This window comes from Hibiscus syriacus, unplaced genomic scaffold (genome assembly GCF_006381635.1).
Source record: "Hibiscus syriacus cultivar Baekdansim isolate YM2019G1 unplaced genomic scaffold, ASM638163v2 tig00009003_pilon, whole genome shotgun sequence".
NCBI classification, from domain to species: Eukaryota; Viridiplantae; Streptophyta; class Magnoliopsida; order Malvales; family Malvaceae; genus Hibiscus; species Hibiscus syriacus.
Window position 1 is genome coordinate 379161 of NW_024062180.1, and position 20442 is coordinate 399602.

The window sequence follows — 20442 nt, forward strand, 5'->3', positions numbered from 1 at the left end:
GTAAAACAAATGCAGAATCATCCATGAACATATTAATTACCAATCAAAAGCCGAAGAGGGATGCGAGGAAAATATTCTTGTCAGGTACCCCTTTCATGTAAAATATACTTACTGTGGTGCTTTAACAGTCTAACTGCCAAAGAGCTGAATCCACATTGAGGAAAATCAGGCACCCCTTTCATGTAAATCATCACAAGGTTTTCCTTGACATCCTAGAATAACGGTTAATCACAATCATCAATACCATAGCTTATGCAATAAAGAAAACTTTATTTTCCTCAAGGAAGAGAAAATGCCTATAAACCTCAACAATGATGTCCCAACCAAATTTCAAATTCAAGAAAGGATCTATCCATGTTCCATGCTACCAATAACATAATAAATCAACAAAATGATCCTAAGACAAATTCTCAACAATCACCCTAAATCCATTTAGTTTTAATGATATCACACCTTATAGTTCTTTGATTGCTCATCTAATGTGGGCTAGAAAAACTCAAGAAGCATTTGTCATTAAACTTGTTCTAGTCTCTCTAATGGCCAGAAAATTCATGAAGCATCCAAAAAATCCATGAATTTGATAAATAAATACGAATGTTGTATGAGACTATGAGTACTAATACTATAAAGTATAAACAAATGAACTGTTTAAGTTCTCCATTACAAACCACATTATTTTATAATGAAATGTTTCTTAGAGTAGAGAACTTCAGAAAATTAGACAGTAACTTCTTAGAGTAAAGATACTCGCAACCATTGCTCAAATAAATGAAATCAGAAACCTACTCAAGCTTTAACATTAAGCAACGCTGCCAAAACACATCTTGTAGGTTTATGAGTGAAAAAGGAGTAATAAGCAACCAAATTAATGGTTAACTAATCCAAACTATTAGCATCTTAACCACAAGGATAATATCCTGAAAAGATAACACTAAATTTCATCAAATGGCATACCAATCTCCTCAACTTCGTGAGCAGCAATTTCAGAAGGAACGTGAACAAAAACCATTTGGCTCTTTTGAGTGGAATTCTGCAACAATACTGGCATATTAGTTAAAATGCTCCTCCAGTACGACCAAAGGTGGCAGCTTCTTTAAAAAATTATCGTCAGTTGCAGTTATTCTCAACATCCAAAGGGGTGCATGTCTGCCTCAACAGGTAAGCCCCTTGGTTCCATAAGATAAAAAGAAAAAGATGCACTCAGATTGTTCATACCTCCTTAACCTCCTCAACATCATAGTACGCCTTAGTGGGTATCCCCAACTCCTTAGGTTGGACATCAATAATCACCATGACAAGATTTGGGACATAGCTGAACACCAGAAGAACTTGATTAATCGAATGAAGTAAAAAATAAAATAAAATAAAGAACATAATAATAAGTGAAAACTAATAATCGTACTTGTGGAATAATCTGTGAATGTCTATATCATTCTCCCGTAATTTTGGGCCTGTACTATACCAACCAACAACATGCTCCTTCGCTGCAACAAATATCAGAGGTTCACATATCATATAATGAAGGATGACACTTGCCCCTCCCCTTCCTAGACAAAACAAGAAATGAGAGAAATAACAAATTAAAATTGGCACCATTATTTACTCTGAGTTGAGAAAAGAGTTACCATTAATCCTCTTAAACATTGATTCATGGTAGTTGTGGTCAAGGAACCATATGCTCGTGTCCTTCTCATCTTCCTCAAAAGGCACTGATAACAATAATAATAATGGTGAAAAAGCCTTAATACAAGCTCAATCTTAAGAAACTAAAGCATCAATGCATGAGGTTGGCCAGAGAGCTTAATCAAATGTTTCTCTAATGAAAGCACCTTCAATTACATACATTTCCACATCCGTTTAAAAAAAGAAACTATAAATGGAAATTTAGGTCAAGGAATCTAACAAATTACCTTCAATTCAAATTAAACATTTTAAAGGTAAAAACCCTAAAACCCAAAATTTACTCTCAGCAACCAGCAATCTCGCAAGGTATGAATATAAGATTTCAACAACAACAAAATAACGACATTATGTAATCCAAAATCAAAACAAATAAGATCTAGAATGAAATTCGAAGGAACAAACATAAAGAAAAGAAGGGAGAAGAACATGCGTAGCTGTTGTTGACGTCAACGGTGCCTTTGAAGGAGGTGCCAAGAAGGACTCCGACGCGCTTGCGGGTGCCAACCTGCGACACGATTGTAGTTGTCGACGATGCTAAGAAGAACCAAAGGATGAACTGTCACCTTCTCGATTGGCCGAGATGATATTTGCTGGGTTTTGATCACATCTATTTCTATTTACCATTTTTTTCTTCTTTTTTTTCCTCTTTGATTTATCTCTACGAAAGTGTAAGCTTTTTCTGCTTGATTTGCTTTGGCTTCTTTGCCTCTCTTTCTAGTCTCTACTGTGAGTATTTCTTACCACACAGGAAACTCCCAAGTAATTTCAACCAAAATTATTCTAAAATCAGTGAACAAACGCCACTAAAGTACTGATAAATTGCCACGTTTGTATAAAAAACCCACTAAAGTATGAGTCTTTAGCGGCGTTTGTATAGAAACGCCGCTAAAGTACTATTATGTTGTGGCGTTTATTGAAAAACGCCACTATAGGTAAATACTATTGCGGCGTTTGTTTAAAAACGCCGCTAAAGTTCTAATCTGTTGCGGCATTTATTAAAAAAATGCCACTATAAGTGAATCCTATTGCGGCGTTTGTATAAAAACGACGCTAAATACTAATCTATTGCGGCGTTTGTCAAAAAAACGCCACTATAGATGAACCCTATTACGGCATTTATAAATAAACGCCGCTAAAGTTACCATTTTGTGGCGTTTGGAATGTAAACGCCACTATATGTTTAAAGTTAGTGGCGTTTACTCTCAAAACGCAAAAAACGCCGCTAAAGAACAATTTTGTTGTAGTGAATCAACTTTATGAAGTTGTCCTGAACAATTGAGACATGCTAGAATCAAAAAGAAAGAAGAAAAAGGAAATTAATTCAAAATAATTCTATCATGCATTAATTACATTGTTTTCATGTGAATAAAAATTAATCCTGAAAATCTATCCCCCTGAGGATACCTCTTTTGCAAAGACTTCTGTGTATGAAAGGATGAACGACTTTCTTTCATTATCCCTTCACAAAAGGAGAAAATATATATCCCTTGTGTCCCCATTTGAGCCTGAATTATGTTTTCTTCTGATTCAACCTTAAACAAGGATCACCCTCCACACTGGGGGCAAAGTGAAGGAAATATGCTTGCATGAGCAAATATCATCAATCGAGATAGGATACTGAAAGGTGAACCAAATGAAAAGTGCAAAGATCACATCAAAGCAAAGAAAAAAGCAAAGAAAAAGTAAAGAAAAAGAAAAAAAGCAAAGAAAAAAACAAAAGAAAAAAAAAACACAGAGAAAAAGAGAACAAGAAGCACATGCAAAGAGTCCCTCAAGTTAAATGGCACATCGAGATTCAAACCACAAGATTGAGCAATTACAATCGGTACAATCATTCCAAAATCAGTTCACCAGAAGTTCATGGAACAATCAGAAGAAAATAAAGAACACATATGAGAATATTCAAATCAAGCTAGACAAGATTGAAGACATCATAATAAATTGATCCTTGGTTCAATTATCCTTAAACACTTGTTTGGGCCTATTTATCCATTTCTTTTATAACAATGAACCATGGCCTACATTACATGCCTTAAAAGTCCCTTGTAATCATACATGGATTTCTAAACATAATAGACTATCTTCAGATCTCATCCCACCCATCAAGATTAATCTTTTATTTACAAAAGGTTTTCTAAAATCTTTAATGCATGATAGAAAAAATAACAAAGCGGGTTCAAGATTTAAATTATGAATAATGTCTTGAAACCAAAGGAGGATTCGAGTTGAAAACCTAAAAAGGCGGCTTGAATATAAAGATTATGCAGCTGTTGTATAGAAAGTGATATCACAAATCCCTTGATAAGGGTATCGCACAACCCGAATGTGATCAGGGAAGCTGAGAACTGGAGAACACCCCAATAAATGAGCATAGAATCTACTCCATCAGAGCAGTGAACATCAGAGAAATGAGAATACCAAACCTTTGACCAAAGACAATAACCTGAGACATTTTATCCTTTACTTACTTAACCCTACCTAAAAAATAACATTAATCTTGACACTTGTCAAATAGTAATATTTTTTTGAAGGATTAAAAGTGTAATTAATTCTTTGATATCCAATGAACTCTTGTTTTATGATTTGTCTCAATTGTGAAACCTATAAAGGAGGATTATTTTTTAAACTTTTGATTAAACATTTTTTAAAATTCTTTTAATTGATATTTTTCAAATTTTTGAATATAAAAGAAGAATAAAAACATTTTCAAACAAGACAATCTCTCTGTAGTTGCTCTTGGTAGTTGACACGTGGCTTTCAGATACAAAGTTCATGCTTAGAATCGGTGCTGAAGTAAGAAATGATGAATGTTGGGGCATTTTTGGAGGCTCATATCATCCATGAGTGCAACATCATTAAATTGAACGGACATCAATGAGTCAGAATAATGTGAGAAAAATGAAAATGGTGAAGCAGAGACAGTGGAACTTACCATATATGATTGTTTTGTCCAGTATCACAACATACAATTACATTGTTTTGGTAATCACACATGCATTAATGTTCGACATCCAACAACGCCATCCACAGATTCAACATCCTAAAGGGAATGATCAGACCTTCTGAAGGCATTTCCTCAACACGCAAGAACAAGAATAATGTCTGTCGCCTCTGAGATTATTTCTCTCGAAAGGGTCATCTCACTAGAGACAATTTTTCTTAAAAACAAATTTTGTCTCGGTTGAGACAATTTCTCTCAAAACAAATTTCGTCTCGCTTAAGACATTTTCCTCAAAACACTAAATTTAAAAATTAATTCATTTAAAACAAACCCTAAAATCTTTGAGATTGTTTCCCTTGAAACGAATTTCATCTCTCTTGAGACAGTTTCTCTTGAAATATCATCTTTGAGATCGTTTCCCTTGAAATGAATTTTGTCTCTCTTAAGATATTTCTCTTGAAACATCATCTTTGATATCGTTTCCCTTGAAACGAATTTTGTCTCTCTTGAGACAGTTTATCTTAAAACAACATCTTTGAGATCGTTTCCCTTGAAACGAATTTTGTCTCTCTTGAGACAGTTTCTCTTGAAACATCATCTTTGAGATCGTTTCCCTTGAAATGAATTTTCTCTCTTAAGACAGTTTCTCTTGAAACAAATCCTTAAAGATGGCCAGCCGTCCTCATCACGTAGGAACTGTGTTATCCACCGACCAGACCTCCTCATCACTTAGGAGTTGTGTCACCTTAGATAACTAGCCGTCCTTATCACGTAGGAACTGTGTTATCATCCCTAAAGATGGTCTGCCATCCTCATCATGTAGGAACCATGTCATCCACTCACCAGACCTACTCATCACGTAAGAGCCGTGTCACCCCTAGATAACTAGTCGTCCTCATCACGTAGTAATAGTGTTGTCACTATTCTTAAATATGGTCAGCCGTCCTCATTGCGTAAGAACCGTGTCATCCACCGACTAGATCTCCTCATCACGTATGAGCAGCGTCATCATAAAAATGACCAGAACTCTTCATCACGTATGAGCAGTGTCATCCCCAACAACAAACATATCAAATTTCTAGGAAAAAGGATAATCAGACAAAAACTTGACTTTTTCGTCTTTGCACTATTCTTCTGTTAAGGGGCAGCTATAGACACCCGTTTTTTTCTTGGCTAAAAATATTATTAATACTATTATTATTATTATTATTATTATTATTTTAACAATTATGTTATTACATTTTGTAGGCCCAAAAATAGATCCCAAAAAACAAAAACCAAGGCCCAATTACAACTAAACCAATAGCCTAAATACAAACCATGTTCAGGCCCAACATCCAGGTCTCGACCCAGGATTCGACCCAAGCCCAATCAGTAACCTTAAACCATGTTAGGGTTTCATCTCAACAAGTTAGTCGTCGCCAATGAAGATCAAGCAATTATCACCGGCGCCTGTGACACACGCACCCAACATTCCAGCTCCCCATTAGCGCGTGGACTCCACCGCTCGTTCCCCCGCCGCGTGAGCCACTGCCAAGCATGCCCGAGTCACCGTCGTAATAATGTGGTCGAACAATACCCAAAACAGTGTAAAATCAATCAAAACATTTACCAAGTCATAAAACCATACCTAAATCCCTAAAAACTAGGATTTTCACCTACCAAGCCCATACCAAAATCAGAGATATCATTACCCATTGAAAATCCACATGCAACCATAAAGAAAGGCAAGGAAGGATTCAGAGGCATTCGGTGGGGTGAGATAACAAAAGAAACCTATTCAAAAAACCAGAAAAGAAAAATAGAAAAAAAATAAAACCAAACAAACAAGAAATTAGAAAATGTTACCTTTCGGAGCCACCACTGTCGTCGCCATTGCTTCACTGAACCAAGAACCCCTTTGTTTCAAATGTAAGGGTTTAGTTTTTAATCGGGTTGTGGATGGGGGCTCGGGTTTAGGTTTGTTTTAGGAGGAGTAGAGGAGAAAGAGTAAAGAGAGAGGCTATGGGTGTTGAATCCCCGTGGCCACCGTTCCATGGTGGCTAGGGTTGTAGTTTTTCTCTTCGACCGTGGGGAAAAGGGGAAGATAGAGAGGAAATATAATGAACGACTGAGAAAGAGGTGAGGGAATGAAAGAATAGGGTTTCATGAAACACTTAAAGGGGTTATATTTTAACCATCAAACGACATCGTTTATGCGGGATGGTTTCAGCGTGTTTTGAGAAAGGGGGTAATTACAGTTTAGATCCTTCCTCGTTTGTATTATTTTATTCCAATCATTAATGAAAGTTTTATTTCTTTTTATTTGGAGCTCGTGTTTTGTTAATGTTGCAATTTAGCCCTTATTAGCCTTTAATTACTTGTATGCATATATTTAAGTTGAGGTCATTGTACTTTAACATTATTTATAATTGTGCAATATATGTTTTCATTAGTTCATTTTAGTCCCCTGTTTTCTGTTATCTTATCTTTGGTTAAATTTCTGTTAGAGTCATGGCATTTTATTTTCTTCAATTTTAGTCCTGCCTACTATTGTGGTTTTATTATTCTTTCAGTACTTTTGTATCATAATATTTACATATTGATCATATTATTTTACTTAAATAATGAGTAATGGTTCTTTTATTATTTGATTCTATGTGGTTTTATTCCAATGTATATGTATATATATATGTAACGATTCATTTGTGTTGAATGTACCCAATGTATGTGGATAGATTATGTGTATTTTATTTTGTTAAATATCCATGACTTATATATGGATTATGATTTCAAATATGTATATTATTATTAAATCATGTTCATTTATTTTGTATATGTATGCAACAATAGATGTTATATCCATTTACTTCCTTCTATTTTTGCATTTTGTACGTATTTTATACGATTTGTATATTTAATATTTAAATATGATTTGCTCTTTGGAATTGGTTTTGAATGATTGTACAAAATATTATTTCCATTCATTATAATGTTTTTTATTTGAATATTTTCAAGAACAACGATTTGTAGAATGGGCGTGGAAAGCATTACTTGATCGAAGTAGTGCGATCCGAAACGATATTCGAACAAAATGTGAACTTGAAATAAATCAATCTTATTTTGCTAATTAATTCATTTTTATTTTAAGTTGAACAATGAAATGCATGTTTCTAAATAACAATTTATTTTATGCAAAATACCGATTTTTTTAATTTATATTCGAGTTGCGTTTTTTAATAACATTGACGAGAGGGGAAATATTTTTTGTATAAGGGAGAAATAGACGAGATAACCTTCTCATTGGAGGATGTGCAAATCTCGTGATTTCTTCTCGAATTAAGAAATGTTCCTTAATAAATAATTTAAAGCAAATTAATTAAATTTGATAAATGGATCATACTTTAATTATCGATGTGAATTCATGATTTCCACCATTCTGACAATGTGTAAGCGATTGAGTACCAATTTTGGCGTTGTGGGGTATTTATCCTTCCCCACGCATAACCGACTCCCGGACCCGTTAAAATGAATCTTTGATAACACAGGCCAATTTTTGTCTTAAAAAACGGTTTTTCCTTAAAATTGTTTTAAAAGACGTTTTTAGGTATTCAACCTACCTAACTCAAAGGTCGATGTCGACTCCTTTCAATATAATTCAAATTAATCCAAAATCGATAATTTTTCAAAATAAAAAGTCATAATTGTTTTTTTAAATAATATAAATTGTTTTAAAAAAATGATTATGACAGATTGAATAAGAGAGACCAACTAGTGGATAGATGTTGTGCGAGTAACCAGGATACCTGAATGTTTTAAAGGAAAAGCACTTAGAGAATCAAAATTCTAGTAAATCATGCATGCTTTGCCTGAGGTTTTGAACTGGATCTAACCCGTAAGGAAATGCGTATTGCGGGATGAATTGACGGTAAAATGCAGGAGTACCGGTCGTTGAAGGGGGCATCACCTGAGCTGGTGGAGGGCTAAATTTGTCCATCTCTGTGACATCTTTTTAGCAATCAAATGATATGTATGTAAGTATGCATAAGCAATCATCTGTTATATCAAAGTAAGGGTTGGAATTTGAAATGAATACCATCTTGAGAGTGGGAGGCTGAAGTAGGACGATTCTTGTGAGCGCCAAAAGCTGCGAGATTACAGTTTGCTCTTCTTCCATCAATCACAGGAAACGGATTATAACAAGCCCTGGTCGCTGAATCAGCCTCTTTATACGTTACCTACACCATGCCATAAGTTGAAAATTTTAAAACAAAAACCAAACAGAGGAGAAAAAAGATAGAGAAGACAAAGCCACAGCCTTTAGATTTTCCAGTGACTTTGTCGTTGATAACAACAGCTTCAATGATCTCTCCGAACTGCTCAAAGTAAGGTTTCAAGGCATCTCTTTTAGTTTCCCAAGTCAAACCTCCGGCAAAGATCTTGGTGTAAGTTGTGTCTCCACCATGACCAAACCTAACGGCATTGGTGTTGGTTTCGAATGCCATCTTCTTCAACCCTCATTCAGACGAGTGAACAGGCCAAGACACACTGGAAAAAAAAGAGGAGACAAAGTGAGAAAGGAGCCGTTGGATGACAAAAATATGTTTATGGACTGTATCCAATCACATCAAACAACTTGAAGCTTTTTCTTCTTATCATCCATGAATTTAGATTAAGTTTTAATTACTACTACTACGTATTACAATTACTCTTGTTTTTAAGAAGTATGTATTATATTTAATTAGTCACACTGTACTTAAACATTATTTAATTAGTCAATACAATATATATTATACGTAAAAAAATATTTTAAGTTTATTGATTAGAAAAAGAATTTTAAATCAATAAATTATTAATTTACCGATTACTTAATACCTCTTTAAATTATTGAAATTATGTATTCGTGATATTATTAATTTATAAAGACTTTATTATATTTAATAAGAGAAAGTTGATGACAAAATACTCGTTTGTCAATTTTTTTTGAAGTATACTTTTTCCTGATAGAATTACCCCTTAATTGTGTTTCATTGACATCACCAAAACCAAAGCATGATGTAGTAATGCAAGTAGAAATTTGTTATAATTATAATAAATTGTAGGGGTAGTAGAATATGCAGGTGCATAAAAATAATAGCTCTTGCCTTTTTATTAAAAAGAAAAATTCTGACTAAGTGGAGGATAATTAGATTATGTAGACTGGGTAATCCAATACACCTTTGGAATCCAACTGTCGGTCTTTATTTTATTCTATCTAAATGTTTATATAATTAATAATAATTTTAATTGTAATGAGAATATTACATTACAGCGGGTTTTAACATAATTATGTTATTTGTCTATTTTAAAGAATTATGCAATTAATAATAATTTTAGTTATAATCATAAATGTCTCGACCAGTGACGAACTCAAAAAAAATATTATTGACTGGGCCAAAATAAATATAATAGAAAATAATCTAATATGAGTATAACTCACATATATAATCTTACTGTTTAAAATTTTAATAACACTAATTTAAGTGTCTCTTAGAAAAAAAACTTAGTTTTCTCTCATTGGTATGTCACTCGTCTCTTTTCTTTTTCGTCTTTGTTGCTCGCGGTAATACCAACTTTAATATTGGTTGCCGACCACCAATATTCTTTATTATCTTTTTCTTCTATATATCATATCTTTATTTTTCTTTTGTCTTTTGATTTTCAATAAGTTTCTTTGTGTTGCACGTTTTAATATGCTTTTAAGGCATATTTTCTTACGTTTTTTGGCATGTTTTCGGTTCTTTGATAGTTTTTTATTTTATCTTTTTCTAATGGTTGATTTGACATATCTACGACTGGTCAAAAGATGACGCTTATCTGATATCTTGTTGATCTTCTCTATTTTAGACCCTCAGATTTGATTTGGATATCTGATTTGCGTTCGTGAATAGCTTTTCACTCTGCTTGAATCTGATTTGCGATATACCATAGTCTTTCAATAGTTTGATCCCTTTTTGTGGTTCGTTTGCCGATACAATCAGATCTGTTTGTATTTATATTTGTTCGAGTTTCTTGGTTAGATTTAATCTTCATTGTATGATTCTTAAGTGATCTTAAGTTACTAATTTTGTTTCAATAATTATAGGAAATTTTCCTAATTATGTGCTTAGATTATTATTGTAAAATTTTATTGTAATTTGAGATATTTCTTATTTTGAATAAAATTAGTTACTTCTATAAAAAAAATAATAACAACTAAAACTAGCATAACTAAATGTTCCAAAAAAACTTTCAAATTTATGTAAAAAATATGTAGTCTGAGATATAATATTTTTATCAATTAAGATGAACTCTTATTTTCAAAGAACCAAATTCATCTATGATCGAAACAAAAAATATTAAATAATGAAAAATTGTTGAACAAACGGCTAATAACATCATAAGTAATTAAAGAATACAATAAAAACAAAGCATAAAAATTCAAAAAAATGTAATAAAAAAACTTGCAGAAGAAGATTAAAAACTCAAAATCTCAATTAAGATATTCGCTTACCTTTAGGCTTTAAAAATAATTCTTTGAATTTAAATATATATTTAAAAGTTAGAAGAAGATATATCCTAATTTAAGATTTATTTTAAAGAGGTAAAATTATAGTTAAACTTGAAATTAAATAGGACTTTATTTAATTTATTTTTTATTAAATAAGATTATAATTAAAACTAAATGTAATAAAATTTACATATATTTGTTATAGAGAACGGAATATTTTTGGTATCAATCTAAATGTTATCTAACTTATTCTAAAAAATTACGCTCTTGATAATTTTTTCGATTTTTATTTTTTTTAGCTTTATACTATTAACCGTTTGTATTTTAGATTCATAAATGTGACATGGTCCTAAAGAACAAGCAGTATCAAAGGAGACCAGTAGCTGATCTAGAAATTAAAAAATGAGAGTCCAAAATTTTAATATTTTATTCTAAAAATTTTGTTTATGCAAATTTTCTTATTTTCTTCTATTCCCATTAGCGAATTAAATTAAATTTAATATTTTTCTCAAACTAATGGGTGTGTAATGGCTCCTCTATGGAGCCATGTACATCCGCCCCTAAGACCAATAGAAGCAAGGATGATCAAAGGGGGAGCGGGTGGTAGTAGTCGTTGAAGCTGGTCAACTAAGACCTTGCAGGCATTTATTTGGAATTACCCCGTGCATGGCAGCTATCGTAGTGTATTCTGTATGGCTGGTAGGACCAGCAAGGCAAAATGCAAATCCAAGTAAAGGTAAAATGTTTCATACAGTGCCATAACCACCATAAATTTTCTGAACAAACCAAAATTGAATTCTATTGCAGTCCAACTGAACTCAAAGGTTTTGACTTGTCTATCCAATGACATCGCCAACTCATACAATACAAAACTCCATTACTGTTATACTTCAACACTCGACTACAAAACACCATACCTTTTAGCATAATTATAGCGTTTCACAGCTTAATAAGTATTAATATGCCCATGGTGACCGTTCCCAAATGCAAGGACTAGCTATGACCTTGTCAGTTTGCAGACAAACCCCATATTTTGTTCCTTTCCTTCCATTTATATCTCTCTAGCCTCTTACACATTAAAGATACTCCAATGCTCCTATCACTATGAGTTCATTATTACATGTACGTAAATCACCATTAGTCTTCATTTAAATTTTGTAGCTGTTTTAGTTTAAGCTTTGCTTATGGTGCCAACTCATATTTTCATGGGGGAAGATTGGAGGAAAGTCTTAGTTGACTGCAGTGAAGATGGCTTTTAGGTGGAAAGAAGATAAGGTTACTAATTTCTCTACCTTTTTGCTTTTGTGTTACTGTTTCATACCATCAACTTTAAACCTATGTTGCTTTTTCCACCCTTGATTTTGAGCAGAAAATAGGAAAACGGAGATGGAGTTTTAAGAAACCTTCACATCGTGAAACTGTAATACATCACCGTGAAGCAAGGACTATAACTACTACAAGAAGTACTGCTAAAGCGGCCACCATACCTGACGGTGATGAAGCTGAGCAAAGACATGCCATTGCGGCGGCCATTGTCACAACAGCGGCTGCTCAAACAGTAATAGCGACGGCCCAAGCAGCTGTCCAAGTTGTTTGCCTCACTACGCCTTCCATTTTCGACAGACAACATCTTTCTGCCATTGTTATACAGAGCTTTCAGAGGACATCTGGTAACTAAATATTTGTTTCTTGCTGTCACCAAGTAAATATATTTCATATTTGGGATAACAAGTAGTACTCGTTGTTTTGAAGGCAAGGAGAGCTCTTCGGCCACTAAAGGGGCTGGTGAAGATTCAAGCCTTGGTGAGAGGTCACAATGTTCGTAAGCGAGCAAATCACACTTCGATGCATGGAGGCCATGGTTCGAGTTCAAGCTCACATGTGCAATCAACGCAAAATCTTTCTGCTCATGAAGGGAGCACAGAATCCGTATTTAATGACCCCAACAGCATGTTGAGCTCGCATCTTGTCGACAAAATGTCCATCGTAAGAAATACTACTTTCATAAAGATGACTTGCACATTAACCGGAAACAACTTGTGTTTTGTTTTGCTAAATGGTCTTGTAAGTTGTGGTGCAGTGTAGAGAAGAGAGCTGCAATGTCAATGAATGGGTACAATGGGACGAGCACCCAAAAACACAGGAGGAGATTCAAGCCATTTGGCAGAAAACAAAGGAAGCTACCTCGAAACGTGAAAAGGATCTTGCTCTTGCCTTATTCCACCAGGTTGAATGACTCTGATATGTGTTGTTTACTAGATTTACAAAATAACTGATGAAAACATTTTATGCATCTGTTTCATCAAGAAAAGAATTGGAGAACAGAGGGAGAGACAGTCGAAAGTGAGGAAGAAGTGGAGTGAGAAACCTCTAGACCCGTAAAAATGGTGGACAATGATGCAGCGGGACAGTAGTAGAGGACAGATGTCGTGTGACCAAATAGATCCCGTAAAAATGGTTGAAATAGATACCTCTAGACCCATAAAAACGGTTGAATTTGATACCTCTAGACCGTACTCCAACCAACAACAGAGGCCTATTTCATTTTCTGAGGTTTCCCCTCTCCACAAAGCCAACAAGGGTCTCCCCATTCGCTCAATCACGCCATCAAAACCAAACCTCTCCAAATGTACCCAGCTAGCCCTCGCAACCTTAAAGAAGAGAAGAGCCCATCCCCAGCTCATACGCCCAACTCAAGAGTATACACCCATGGAATGAGTGGTAATAAATGCTGGTGTTTGCGCAGGATTTCCAAACTATATGGCATCTACATTATCTGCTAAGGCTCGATTTCGGTCCCAAAGTGCACCAAAGCAGAGGCCTTCGAGTTCAACCATCGTAAAGGACAAAGTTGGATGTGTCAAAAAAACGTCCGTCATTTCCAGTTTCAAGGCAACATGGTGATCGAGTTTATGATTATAATAATTTGGAGCACACAACCAGCTCGTCAACTTGTTATGCGGATCGCCTTGGGGAAGAAATCTTTCCACCTTCAAGGTGATAATAGGGAGTGGTTAAGGTGAAAAAGAATGAAGGTAATATGCTGGTGAGAATTGCTTCTAATCTTTATTTAATTGAAAAGTCTAGCCCTAGAACTGAATGCAGATGAAACATTTTGGAACAATGCTAGAGAAGTCTAGAACTGGGGCACTTCAGAAAAATAAAATAAACTATCAATGTCAGAGTAATCCAACATAAACATTTTGGAACATTAAGTCCATTGAACTTAACACTTCTCTCAATTATTTACTAATAAGGAATGTATTATTCAAATCCTTTACAATTAATTTTCATAAGCAAAATTGTAAATCAATAACATGCTGCAGATCCGAATTATTTTTCCAGCACCACAGTCGGTAGGTTCTCATGTTTTTCAATGGGGCTCTTTTGGAATAGCTAAACAAGCAATTTTTGAGGAAATAGAACATAGAATGAGCAAACTATTTAAGCAACAGCCCTCTTTGTTGTGCTATTAAAATGTATATATAGAAACAACGGTAATATTTCCATAATCATGGTACAATTAATCAGTTAACAACTAAATAACTGGCAAGATATAACACAGCAATTCATCAAGTTAACCACAGACTGAATTCACTCAATTTCAAAATGCAACCACTGTTCCACCCATTATAGAAAAACCGAATAAATGAGGGAAATCATGTCATCTGGCGAAGGTATTCCCATAAAGAAGTACACAAACTTCAGCTACAAATATCTGTTTATCATAAGAGGTCCGAAAGGAAAAACGAAGGAAAGGAACCAATTTCATTGTTAGGAAACATTATACTCTTATGCTTCCGCGTGTTGCGAAGTTTCACCTTGTTTCAAACTTTCCAGAGCAGATATTCGCCGATCCAGGGGCTCATGAAGACTTTTCAGCTTGAAACAAAGGGGGAAACATGGAATATAAGCACACAACATAGTTAAAGAAACTGAACCAATTCAACAACAAACAGGAAACTATTCATTTTCTTAGTATCCTGTTCAGTAAAACATTCTCCATAAATCACTTGTCTAATGAACATCCTGTTAATCTATTTCAGGTCACAAGAGGAAGTTGTGACTCATTGGAATGAGTCTAAATGGGAGTATCAAGTAATAGGATCATTTGATATAAATCATGCATTAGGTGTTAACATTGTTTCTCATACCATACTATCCTTTATGATATCTACATTTTAAGGCTTCATTCTCGTTATGGATTTTTAAGGCACAATAAAGAACAGATATTAGATAAAAAGATTACTAAAAACAGGTAGGAACAACATAAACAAAGCCAGAGTCCATAAGAAAGGCAAAAAGGAGCAATAATCTGGAAATAGGAATTAATACAAGAGTCCGTCCGGCGTTATTATATAGAAAAGCCTCCATTAATTATTTTTTTATTATATAGAAAAACCTCCATTAATTATTTTTTTGAGAAATCATCCCAAATCAGATTTGTTAGAAAAATAACTCTCAAACTAGCAAAAAAGTGAAGTAAAATCTCGCATTTTACGAAAAACGAGTTTAATGCATTTATTAAGCAAAGAATCAAGATGAAACATAGAGACCTGAAAATAAATCCCATTCAAACTAAAAGGCTTCAAAAAACATTTCACTGATTGCAATGTTAGCTAAGCAGAGCGGCATTTTACTAGGATTTGCCTTGTCAAACCCCTTATGCATGAAACTCGAACCTTCAAATGCAAGATATCATTTTTCTCTTCCCTTACCAAACAACATAACCCTGCTACGATTGGGTAGATTCAGACCATGAATTTCAATCTAAGAGAGATCTGAACAACCGACATATTCTTTTACAAAGGAAATCAGTTTCCCAAGCTTTCGCATGCCTTCAAAAACTTTTACAAAAGAGCATAAATCCGAATACCCAGAAATTAGTCCATGATTTCCAAAAGAAATCGAAAGGTAGGGCATTTGCTACGAAAGAAAAAGGGGAAGGGAGAGTACGGAGTACCTGTTGGGTGATGGATTCATGGGCAACCTTGTAATCCTTGTAGAGATGTAGAAACCCAGAAACGACTCCGTTGCTGGCCCCGTGAAGAATGAAGCCAATCTCACCCTCAATACGTACCTCATCTTTGATCTTCCCCCTTCCTTTTTCTTCTCCTTCTTTCTCCTTGTTATGCTATATTTTTTTAAATAAAATAAAATTGATAATCCAATGTTTAGAGAACTATAAGAAACTTTAAAGGACACCTGACGTTGTCGTTTTCGTTTTTGCTCTTGTGGGTTAAATATTATAATTAATGATGTAAAAATTAGTCCGTGTGCTGTTGAGCAGAGGCAAAGCCATTATATATAAAAGAGAGTGCAAAATTTACACGTTTCAGTGTAGAGCAAAACAGCCCACTTTGCCCCCACTTTTTCCGTTTCAAAGAAAACTTAGGGTTTGGATTTCTTTCCTTTCTTCTTCTTTTTCCTGTTTGTGAGTGATTTTGAAGAGGAAAATATGCAGCAGCCACCACAGTTGATGAACATCACCACTGAGCAGATTCAAAAGGTTTTTTTTTTTAATCTTTACAGCATATATATATTTGCATTTTGGTTAACTTGATATTTAATGTGTTTTTTATTGATGGGTTTTGCATGCGTTGTTTTTTCTATTTACCATCTTTAATCAAATTAAAATTCTGTTGGATTCTTGGCGTTCTTGATCATATTTACGAAAGTTTCACAATCATGTCATTTGTTTGCTTAGTTTCACTGGTTAAAATAACTGAAATTTTCTATGTTCTCTTTTTGTTTGTTGAAAAAAAAAATTGTATACATTTTCTTGGAATATTGATACGATAATGGATCATGTTTCTTGTAGTACCTGGACGAGAATAAGGAGTTGATTATGGCCATAATGGAGAACCAAAACCAGGGAAAAATGGCTGAGAGTGCCTCGTGAGTGACCGTTTTTAAACATCGTTCCTCTTATACTTTTCTCAGCATTATGCCAATTGTTATAGGCTCTTTGCCGTCCGGTTTTTGTTTGGCTAGCAGAATATTTAGACCAATTTCATTCATCCATTACTAGCAGCATTATACCAATTGTTATAAGCCCTTTTTCGATCTTCCTGTATGTTTAGACCAATTTCATTCATCATTACTTACAACATTATACCGATTGTATAGACCCTTTTTCGATCTTCCTGTATGTTTAGTCCAATTTCATTCATCATTACTTACAGCATTATGCCTATTGTTATAGGCTTTTTTTTTTATCTTCCTGTGTGTTTCTTTCATTTCACATTTAACTGCTAGAGAAAGTTTGTGAATTTACTAGGCCTCCTATTGGTTGGCTAATCTTTGAGATTGAGTTCTTCACCCGAAACATTATTCTTTGGTAATTAAGTTTTTAAGTTGAATGTGCAATTCAGTGCTAGTTTAGCACTTAACTTGTAGGCTTTTTTTGTGCTATCAAAGATGCATATAAAAGTTGATGGGGCAAAAACTTGAAAACGACATATACATGGCCACTAACACTTGGTCATCTATATTTTAAAGATTAGATGAATTATTGTTTATCATTGGTTTGCCTATAATTTAAGAAACTGAAGAACAGTAACCACCATGGTGGAAGAACTAGGGTAGATCTGTGTATTTAAGTCTTTGTGAGTAATGCAGTCAGTTAATCAGTACCGTAAATTATGTTATCTGCTCTCATTTTGAAAAAAATGATTCAGGTATCAAACAAAACTGCAGCAGAACCTAATGTACAGCCACAGTTGCTGATGCACAGCCACAGGGATCAGTATCTTCCCAGGTTGTGTCTTGGAGCTTTCTTTGGTTTAATATCTTTGGATGAGCCGATATGCATTTTATTTGAACTCATTTGTGGAACATTGTACACGCCTCAGCAGCCAGCAATGCAGCAAGAGCAACATGTTCAGTCTACACAAGCTGCAATGGCTAAGCAGCATTCAGGTTTCTTAGCTCCAAAGTTGCCTTTCCATTTGAATGATCAGCAGCAGCAGCAACCTGAGCAGCCGATGTATCTCCAACAGCAGCAACTTAACCAGCCGCAAGTGGGGTTACGATCTGCTGCACCCGGTGGCACATATCATGGGGTGCAAGCTGGGATCGGTAACAATTTCATGAACATTCAAGAAACAGAAAATATAGCTCAGAACACGGTGCGGGCGAAGGCTTCAGAAACTCTGCTTACGGCCAACGCTAGATAGAGTGAAAGCATGAGAGCATAAATGATGTAAACATGGCTAATGCTAATTCCCTGGTTTTCATATTTTGTAGAGCCGTTCCAGTACTTCTCTGCCTCTAATGATTTGTTTTTATTTTGGTAGGCGCATACATGTGTAGGGGCTTTGGTTCTTTTGTCATCTCTTTGGTTGAATCTCGGCAATATATTTGCTATTAGTGATTAAGATAATCGTTTCAAAGTTCCATTATAATCTTATACAGGATAATGCTGCTGCAGTTGTCCTACAATGGTACACCTCCATTAAGTTCGGATAAAATTAAGGCACAAAACACCACTGATAAATGATCTTCAGCTCTCTGCTGGAATTTAAGTCATATACCTGACCTGCTGTTTCTCAACAAATTTTGAGTTAGACTTTCCATGAACAGAAGCTAATTTTCAGGACTTGCAGCATTTGATCTATCAAAGTTCCAGTAGGACCTTACATTTGTGAATGATAATGAGCTGCATTTTTAGATATGGCTACATACTCTGCGAAAATTGTTCTCATTCTTCACAAGGTTGAGGTAAATTGACGGCAGGACCTTCTTTGGTCACTTAGGCTGCTTCATTGGAGTTGTCTCAACGGTGATACAGTCGTTGGATTTATTGGTGAAAAATTATTTGGGACATGGAATGGGCCATGGCTACGCCCACCCTAGATACGCTCTTCGACTCATGGGAGGACTCAATTGATGATATTCTTATTTCATTCGAGAACAAGCACAATAGGAAACTGTTCTATAGTATCTCTTTCTATTAAAGGTATTTGTGGGCATGACCATGTTTCATATATATTTAGTTGATATGAATAGAGTTTTTAATATTTTTAATATATATATATATATATATATTTAATTTTTTTTTGTAATTTAAATTTTGTTTTTAGTATTTTTATATTTATTTTTTAATTATTTTATATTTTAAATGTTAAATATTTTTATTTTTCTAAAAAATCAAATAAGCCATTGAACTTTCAAGACAATCAATTTGGTCCTCGAACTCAACCAAAAAAAATAACTTAACCCATCTACCACATCATTAGCCACCATAAGTCGACAGACTAGTATTATGGGATTGTCTCAGGAAAGGCGGGTTAATATACGGCTAATATACGGCGCTACCGGATACATTAAAAGATATTTAATAAATTCGGTTTAGCGCTACCGGAAATGTTGACTAATAATAATGTAGTAGGTCTAAGTCATGAAGAAATATTAAAAAATTGTGTAACCGGCAAACTTAACTTGTCGGTTCGTGTCGATCCAAATTAAAAATGTGTCGATCCAAAACGATATAACAGGTAAAACTATGACAAAACCGGTATTGAAATGATAAAACCGGTAAAGCGCTACCAGATACATTTAAAGTGTCGGTACTTTAATATAAGGATCGACACTTCGTGAATTTAAAAGAGAAGCAGTTTTAAATCCTATAAAATGTATCGATCCAAAACGATATACCAGGTAAAAATATGATAAAACCGGTAACAAAATGATAAAATCGGTAAAACGTTACCGGATATATTGAAAGTGTCGATACTTTATATAAGGATCGACACTTTGTGAATTTAAAAGAGAAGCAGTTTTAGCGCCTATAATGTGTCGATACTTTAAAAAATATATCGATCCACAACGATATAACAGGTAAAAATATGATAAAACCGGTATCAAAATGATAAAACCGGTAAAATGATACCGGATATATTGAAAGTGTCGATACTTTCGTAAGTACGTGTAATAAATTATCGACACTTTCAAAGAAATAGGTAATTATCCTTTCCAAAGTATCGACACCTGACATAAAAGTATCGACACTTTTGTATTTGTATCGATTAAGTATAAATAACATATCCGATGAAAATATAAAGGTCATAGCTAAATATCCTCTGAAAATAGATAGAACAGACGAGTTTTTGAAATCGAAGCGTAATTGTTGCTGCATTTCAGAAGGCGTTTCTAAAGCGAAGTTTGTTTGTTTGTTGCTGCTGTCGAATCGAAAAGTATGTTGTCGAAACCCTAATTTTTTATTATTACAGTAATCACGATAGGGTTTTTATGTGTTGTTTGGGGTTTTGGAGTAAAGATGCATTTGGGACCGATTGCAGGTAGAAAG

At 34.4% G+C, this 20442-nt stretch overlaps 3 protein-coding genes, 1 long non-coding RNA gene and 1 pseudogene across 4 annotated transcripts; 3 read left to right on the plus strand and 2 right to left on the minus strand.

The window, feature by feature from the left end:
- Positions 1-923: 923 nt before the first annotated feature.
- LOC120202686 (probable RNA-binding protein ARP1) lies at positions 924-9108 on the minus strand. Its single transcript, XM_039203085.1, has 8 exons — positions 8911-9108; positions 8700-8841; positions 8497-8611; positions 8372-8409; positions 1626-1709; positions 1403-1484; positions 1216-1312; positions 924-1030 (listed from the first exon to the last, which is right to left on the minus strand). Exons 1-8 carry the CDS (start codon positions 9106-9108, stop codon positions 932-934), a joined length of 855 nt encoding a protein of 284 aa, XP_039059016.1. The 3' UTR covers positions 924-931.
- A 3714-nt stretch (positions 9109-12822) lies between these two features.
- Positions 12823-13495, plus strand: LOC120202687. The gene is made up of 3 exons (XM_039203086.1): positions 12823-13118; positions 13213-13359; positions 13445-13495. Exons 1-3 carry the CDS (start codon positions 12978-12980, stop codon positions 13493-13495), a joined length of 339 nt encoding a protein of 112 aa, XP_039059017.1. The 5' UTR covers positions 12823-12977.
- A 1101-nt stretch (positions 13496-14596) lies between these two features.
- On the minus strand, positions 14597-16287 carry LOC120202694. Its single transcript, XR_005523750.1, has 2 exons — positions 16096-16287; positions 14597-15014 (listed from the first exon to the last, which is right to left on the minus strand). It is a non-coding gene; the product is annotated as an uncharacterized LOC120202694 (long non-coding RNA).
- A 115-nt stretch (positions 16288-16402) lies between these two features.
- LOC120202692 lies at positions 16403-17942 on the plus strand (annotated as a pseudogene).
- LOC120202691 lies at positions 17942-18317 on the plus strand. The gene has a single exon (XM_039203088.1). It carries the CDS (start codon positions 17996-17998, stop codon positions 18308-18310), a length of 315 nt encoding a protein of 104 aa, XP_039059019.1. The 5' UTR covers positions 17942-17995; the 3' UTR covers positions 18311-18317.
- Positions 18318-20442: the final 2125 nt, after the last annotated feature.

Bases quoted from the DNA above. Each gene is read 5' to 3' on its own strand.
- LOC120202686 (XM_039203085.1), bottom strand. From the start codon at position 9,108: ATGGCATTCGAAACCAACACCAATGCCGTTAGGTTTGGTCATGGTGGA. The intron at 1,313-1,402 runs GTACGATTATTA...TCTGGTGTTCAG, and splicing joins ATTCACAGATTATTCCACAA to CTATGTCCCAAATCTTGTCA. The intron at 1,031-1,215 runs GTATGAACAATC...GTATTGTTGCAG, and splicing joins ATGTTGAGGAGGTTAAGGAG to AATTCCACTCAAAAGAGCCA.
- LOC120202687 (XM_039203086.1), top strand. From the start codon at position 12,978: ATGCATGGAGGCCATGGTTCGAGTTCAAGCTCACATGTGCAATCAACG. The intron at 13,119-13,212 runs GTAAGAAATACT...GTTGTGGTGCAG, and splicing joins TTGTCGACAAAATGTCCATC to TGTAGAGAAGAGAGCTGCAA. The intron at 13,360-13,444 runs GTTGAATGACTC...CATCAAGAAAAG, and splicing joins CTCTTGCCTTATTCCACCAG to AATTGGAGAACAGAGGGAGA.
- LOC120202691 (XM_039203088.1), top strand. From the start codon at position 17,996: ATGCAGCAAGAGCAACATGTTCAGTCTACACAAGCTGCAATGGCTAAG.